This window comes from Nothoprocta perdicaria, unplaced genomic scaffold (genome assembly GCF_003342845.1).
Source record: "Nothoprocta perdicaria isolate Ctin4 unplaced genomic scaffold, notPer1 scaffold_3, whole genome shotgun sequence".
In the NCBI taxonomy this organism is placed as follows: domain Eukaryota; kingdom Metazoa; phylum Chordata; class Aves; order Tinamiformes; family Tinamidae; genus Nothoprocta; species Nothoprocta perdicaria.
Window position 1 is genome coordinate 8,646,779 of NW_020455532.1, and position 6,880 is coordinate 8,653,658.

The window sequence follows — 6,880 nt, forward strand, 5'->3', positions numbered from 1 at the left end:
CCAAAACGTTGAAGCAAAGTAGCTACAGCATTTCACAACTTGTGCTGATGTAGGAATCTGACAGAGCAGCAATGTTTTTTTTTGTTTTCTTTTAAGCTTAGAGAATACTGCTTTTGAATTAATAAATATTGCATCAGAATTAACCTCATATGAAATAGATGCAATATGGGAACAATCCCTCCTAGACGGAAAGCTTGACAGTAAAATAAGAAAAAGGGACATTCCTCCCTTGTGGTTGGAAGCCATTACATACAACCAGATATTTTACAGTACCTGTGGCTGGAGCTAAACATTCCCCTGTAAACACCTTCAATGTGTATCAGGCCAGATAGTCATCTATGATGCAAGGAAATGAGACTCTGCTTTCCAGCAGTGAGTTACCACACAGGACATGTCACCATGGACTTGTGCCCTGAGATTTCTCCTTAGTTGAGCACTAAGTAAGGGTCCACAGAACCTAACACAGAACATTCCTCGACACCCTGGCCTTAGCTGCTTCCTCTCTAGAGAGCTTTGTTGGACACATGTGCTAGCTCTGGTCCCAGGACAGTTGCACCAGTGTCACACTGTCCCCAAGCTAGAGCTATCCAAGACACCCCTGTGCTTTTAGGAACTTGTCTTTACGCCTGCAGCACTGGAAACAGATCCAGACCTGCCTTCCCATTTGCTTCTCCCATCCCACAAAATCATCATCCTTAAAACCAAGTGTCCAGCCCAAGCCTAGGCTTGTCCAGCCCTCAGCATAAGCCGCTGGCCCTGGCATGGCCAAGCAGTGGCCGGCGCTGCCGGGGACACCGCGTGGCAGCCGGAGCCCCAGGAAGSCTGCTGGCCATGCCAAGCCCTGTCCGCTATCCCGTCGCTCTTCCCTCGCACGCTCCCATCTGCACAGCCGCAGCCACGTGGTGGATCCTGGCTCCGGCTGCAGCCTCCTCAGGACAGGGGCTGCTGCTCCACTTGGCATTTGGAGGGGGGTCTGGCTCCACAGGGACCTGGCTGGGGACAGGGACCGCCACATGCAGTGCACAGATGTCCCACAGCCTCTTCTGCACTCACAGTTCTTTCATAGTCCTGCCTCCAATAACAGACTGGTTTGAAAGCCGCTCTGTATGTTGTTCTCATTGCTTTATGTAACTCCTTTAATCCCTCTGTAACACATACCTGCAAGCCAAGAGCTGGGATGCAGGCAGCAGGCAGAGGGGCAGGTCTTAAAATCACCAAGATAAGGTGAGTTCCCTCAGCCCCAGGTTAACAAGCAYGAGGAGAGGGGAAGAGCCACAGCTTTGAACACCCCTGCACTCACCAGGAGAGCCGGTGAGGTCTACAGCAAGGCTCAAGCCATGGGTTTGACCTACCTGCGTGTTCCAGAAGGATCCAGATTTGTCCCTCAGCATTCCTAGGGTAACATGCTGTCAAATGAACCCCAGTTTGCATCTTCCCAGGGTTACAGGGATGAGCTAGCACCTCATTTGCAACAGATCAGAAGCAATACTTAACATTCCAGCTGTGCAGATAACTTCCCCTCTCCTCCACATGTCCTGTCTACCTGACAAACAGGTAACAAAACTGGTTAGTTTCACAGGATAACCCAAAATTGCTACGGGAATAGAACACAAAAGAACACCAAAAGGAATGAACATCCTCCAGCACATATCTAAGTGTACAGCAGAACTGAAAAGATTTAAATCATCATTTTCTTTAAATTTATGTGTACTCCAATCCAATACAGAAGGGCAAATGAAAAATATCCATGGCAACTTGGAAGCATTAAATAGAGAGCACCCCTATACATAAACATTAAAGCGTCATCAAGTTAAGAGAGGACTTCAGCAGATACAACCCGGACAAAAGCATTCAAGGCKATCTTCCACAGCTCCACTACTACTAGCCTATTATTCTACCCCAACACATTTTAAATGTTTTTACCAATCCCTTAAATTAACATTTYACATAGATTTTCTTCAAAGCAACTGATGGTAGCAGCATATCTGCCAGAACTCAGTGTGAAGGAGAAAAAAAAAAGCTTCCTAGGTTGAATTTTATTTCTGAGTTGACGGTTTCCTGAATGAGCAGCTGACACAAGGAGAGCTTACTGTCAGTATCTAGGAGACATTTTGACTTTGGAAACCATTTTCTGTCTGCCAGACACTTKGTTACAGCCAAGACATGATTTTATTCGGCCTTCTCACTGCCATAGCAGAGATTCACCAAGCCAGGCACCCCGATCCACTGCATTCTCACACCTCTCTTGCTGTCACGCTGTAATTCCACCAAGGTCCTGGGCAGAGCTTCTCTGCTGTCCATGTTTTCATGGGTGTGAAAGCCCCAAATCCTCCCAAGGTTCCCTTTTCACAGATGCTCAAGTCACAACTGGACATGGGGCATGGGAATTCCGCACTATGAGCTGCATTCTGGCCTGTATAAAACACCAAACTTGTGTCCTGCTTGGGGCGTCCCTCAGACTCCTTTGGTCAGTGAAGCTGGGTTTCCTTCRAGGGAATTAGGAAGGAATGATGCAAAAAGGCACCCATGTGCCCATGGCATATTCCCCTTGGCCCAGGMCTGAGAAATGCTCTTGGATCCTGCAAGTCAGATACAGCAGCTGAGGGACACCCCATCCTCTAGCTGCAACCCTGGACACGCTCTGGGTTGACCATGTCACTCTTCATGGACATAAAGGACATCAGASAATTTGCAGAGCTCATGTAGACTTCAAGGCAGGCTACTTTCCTCTTACACCCAAGGATTTTGTGCACTGCTCTGTCTTTGCTCCTTCAGGTGCAGCCCCTGTCCTCTGGTGCACAAAGTCCTCCCTGCACCTCTCAGGCCTGAGGGTCATTTCTGCCTTCCTGACCCTGACCATCAGCAAACTGAATATTCCCGCTTCTAAAGCCACCTTCTCTTCCCTGTCCAAAACTCACCGGGCTTGTGCTCACATAGCTCAGAGGCAGTTTCCATTGCTCTATGAAGTCCCACTTTCTGCTCCACATAAGTGAATTTTCCAAACTCCAYACAGGGAAAGCTGGTCCTCCTCCATATCAGCAAACACAAGGTTAAGGCAGTCACCATCACTAACCTTAGAGACCTCACCTGGATTCAGCAAGGCTAAGACCTCTGTCAGTAAAAGGCAGATTTCATGCATCATGCCATAAAACTGCTGTTTAAGTTGCAAACAGCACCTTAATTCGTAAGTTCACTACAGACAGATTTCCACAGTCATAAATCCTCAGTATTATTTTTAACCCGTGCTGCTTAGCAGGTCAGGACATGCTGCCACATGAGACCCACAGAGTGAAAGGCAGAACCCAGGCAAGCCCAAGGCAAAGCACACAACAGATCCTTTGCACAGTTGAGATTGCTTCTAAATGGCAGAAAATCCACATCAGTTTAAATTCCCATTTCTCAAAATGCGCACACAGAAAGCGCAGTCACACTGAAATGATTAATGTGTTCATGGTGGCAATGGTCACAGCAGTTAGGGGCAGGAGATGAGGCCTGAGATGGCAGGGAGCACCCAGTGACTCTCCCTAACCCCAAAACCAGACCCAGGGGAGTCCTTAACTTCTACTGCTGTTGATGGGGAGCTGATGAAGACAGGGGCCAACAGGAAGCCCAGAATCGTTATCATTTTGGGACCAACACTCAATGTAGGGACTCCAGGCAGTAATTCTGTTATTTCAAAGCCCCACTGCACCTCACCAGGGAGCAGAGCTCCTTAGTTGCTCACAGCATCCTCTTTGTATAAACAGCTGAAAAATGAACTGGCTGTTACAAGGTAGGAGCGCAAATTTCAGTGCCACTCCATATCCAACCCTCTGGAGAGCCAGCACAGGACCATATTCACCAGGAGACACATCTGAAGCTCAATCACATCAGCATTACAGGATGACTAGTTCTAGCAGCATTTGAAAGAGAGGTCAGCTTTCTTGCTCCAAGCTCTGCATGGCTGTTTCCCTCCTGCATTCACTGACCTTTCTGCTTTCACACACCGTGACATAAGCAGGAACCATCTACATTCACGTCACTTTTGAGAAATCATTTTAGACATCCCAGGCTTTGGGTCAGGCAGAAGAAACAAGGAGGATGAAAATAGTCCTCTCATCTACTGACCAGAAAGTGAACAGTAAAGAACCACTAAAGTAGCACAGCAGAAACAGGAATATTCTGCAAGTAAGTATTTTTCAAAAAGCTGCTCCATTTTCTCAAGATATAAACCGGAAAATGCTAGAACTCACAGGGGTTTTTAGTCTTGATCAAGTACAGCCAGCTACATTTCCACATCTGCACAGCTCAACCCACCTGTAGTAACATAAATAATACAAACCAAGAATCTTTCCTATTTAGATTTGAGCTAGCTCTCATTAGGCTGTTCTCTCCTTTCAGAGGAGCATGTCAAGTTTCCTTTAAGGCTGGCCATTTATCAGCTCCTCTTCTTTCTGTGGGATGACTATTCCATTAAAGATGTGGTTCTCSGATTCACACAAAATGGATGATGTGTCCATCTGAAATAAGACTGTTTACTTTGCCAGTGCTCGTCRGATCAATCTTCTCTTTTTTGCTGCCATCTCCCACAGAGAACATGTTGCCAAATGCAGTATTCACCTCTTGGAACCAGCTCTCAAGAGCTGCATTTTGATAGGAGTCACACTGCAATCAAAACCAGTGAGAGTCTTATCCCATCTCAGGAGCAGGCATCTGTATGAGTATCACAGCATCTGCTCTGCCACAATTGGATCATTTCTTTTATTGTTTCTCCTCCACAACAAGTAGTATTTTTTCAGAAAAGTATTAGATGCTTGCAAATTTAATGTAAAAAAGCTAGGATGTGTGCAGTTTTTCTTTCTTGCTGTTTGCTTGTACATATCTGCATATATACGTATAGCTTTAAAATAAAACAGCAATGCCCCTGGTGTACTCAATGTTACCCCAAGCAGCTCTTCTAATGGGAAAAACATAAGCAAGCAAGCTCCACTAATAACATTTTGGAAAATGGGGTCTTAATTGTARCTTTAATTCAGAGGTAAGGACTTGTGTTCTATTAAGAGCACCCTATTAACATACATGCATGAGCATTCAGTGAGAATGAACAAATAAATCCCATGCAAAACCATTTTTCTAGGCACTGGGACAGGAAGTATTCAGTTAAACTGTCAACTTGCTCAGAGCAAAGCAGGTCAGGCACTGGGAATGAAATACTGCTCGAGTCACCGCACCGGCTTCTTGTACGCCGGCATGTCTCGCTATAAATCATTTCCGAAGCAACAGCTCCGAGACTCCCCTGAGCTCCCATTGCTGCCACGAACGCTCCCTAGCACTCAATCTGGATACAGAGAGCAAATAAATCATTAGCAAGATTTGGAAAACAAAATTAGAACACAGAATTAGCATGTAGYCTGCATCGGTTGCAGGCTACAGTCTTCTCGCTGGCTCCTGGCATGCTGCTGATGACTGTCCTAAGTTAATCATGTAGATGAGGTAGCGACTCTTACGTCAATTCGTTTGGAAACGACAGCGCTAGAGGTGCAGCGGCTCACGTGCCGCTTTGCCCATATACTCCTGCTGGAATCCACAAGCCTTGGGATGAGCTACCAGACAAAGGAACACGCCGGCATTTTGAGATGCACCCGTGACAGTCAGCATTAAAACATGGTTTAGTTACCAAGTGTCATTATCTGATATCCAAGAGATTTCAGTACAGGTTCAGTCTCTGGTCCTAYGTGCACCACACAGAGCATGACTCATTTTAAAATAAGCCCCTAAGGATGAGAAACACAGCTCTTCATCTGCTGCCCTGCGTGTCCCATGGGGCTGCTGCACTGCCCCTGCACCTCCTCTCCCACCTCTCCTTCCTGACATCCTCCCGCTGAGGCTTGGGCTCCTTTTAGTAACGCCACCAACTCTCTGAAGCCAAAGATGCCTCCACAAAGCAGAAAAAAAATTTTAAAAAAGTCATTGCACCTATTCTGCAAGGATTATGTAAATAACTTTACCTCAGTTTCAGCACAATCCCTTTTTTCGCCCTGAAAGGGGCACCGAGTATTGTGCTAATGACCCCTCGCAACCACCACCCCGAGCGCCCGTGGCTCAAAGCCGGGCTGGACAGCGGCGATGCCTGGTGCCCAGCGCCGTCCTTCACGGCGYGCAGGGCGGCTCAGCACAGGGCAGAGCTGGGGCTTGAGCAAATTCTGCTTCCGACAGCACCAAGCCCATGGACGGCACCTTCTATCGTGGCGCTAAAGCCCCCAGTTAATCCGCCCGCCACGCATGTCCCCACACAGGCGGCCTAGCTTCCTCACGCACCAGAACGACACCAGCGAGCCCACATCCCCTCTATCCCCGGCTCCTGCGCATGGCTTCCTCCCAGCTCCTCATCCTCCCAGCTCCTCATCCTCCTCCCCAGGGGCCACCGCTGCCCTCATCTCCCTCACCCGCCTGCCGCGGCCTCCCCCAGCCCCACATCCACCCGCTACCTCGGGGCACCTTCCTCCCGCCGGGCCCCCCCGCGCCCTCCCCGCGTGCCCGGGGCCGCTGCGCCCGCCCTACCCGCGTCCTCCTCGTCGAAGCTGTTCATGCAGGGGAAGTAGATGGCCAGGGCCTCGAAGGAGGCCGAGAGGCTGAGGCGGCTCTGCGAGCGCTCCATGAAGAGGCCGGGCGCGCTGCCGGGGGCCTCGGCCGCGGCCGCCGGCGGCTTGGCGAGCTTCGCCGCCCCATTCTTCACTCGGAGCACGGCCCGCGGCGTCTTGGCTGCGGCGGGGGCCTCTGCGAGGCGGCGCGGAGCGGAGCGGGGCAGCGGGCGCGGAGCGGGAGCGCGGGGCGCAGCGCGGCCGAGCGGAGCCACCTGCTGCCGGCAGCGCCGCCGCCCCGCAGCGCCGCCGCCAATCAG

General features: G+C 49.6%; 1 protein-coding gene across 1 annotated transcript in view; it reads right to left on the reverse strand.

Annotated features, from left to right (window-relative positions):
- Nucleotides 1–6,637, reverse strand: part of RIMS4 (regulating synaptic membrane exocytosis 4) — a 44,069-nt gene extending 37,432 nt beyond the window's left edge. Inside the window, exon 1 of the mRNA XM_026042152.1 lies at nt 6,541–6,637. Coding sequence (XP_025897937.1) covers nt 6,541–6,637 — 97 coding nt within the window. The remainder of the gene's footprint in view (nt 1–6,540) is intronic.
- Between the last annotated feature and the right edge of the window lie 243 nt (nt 6,638–6,880).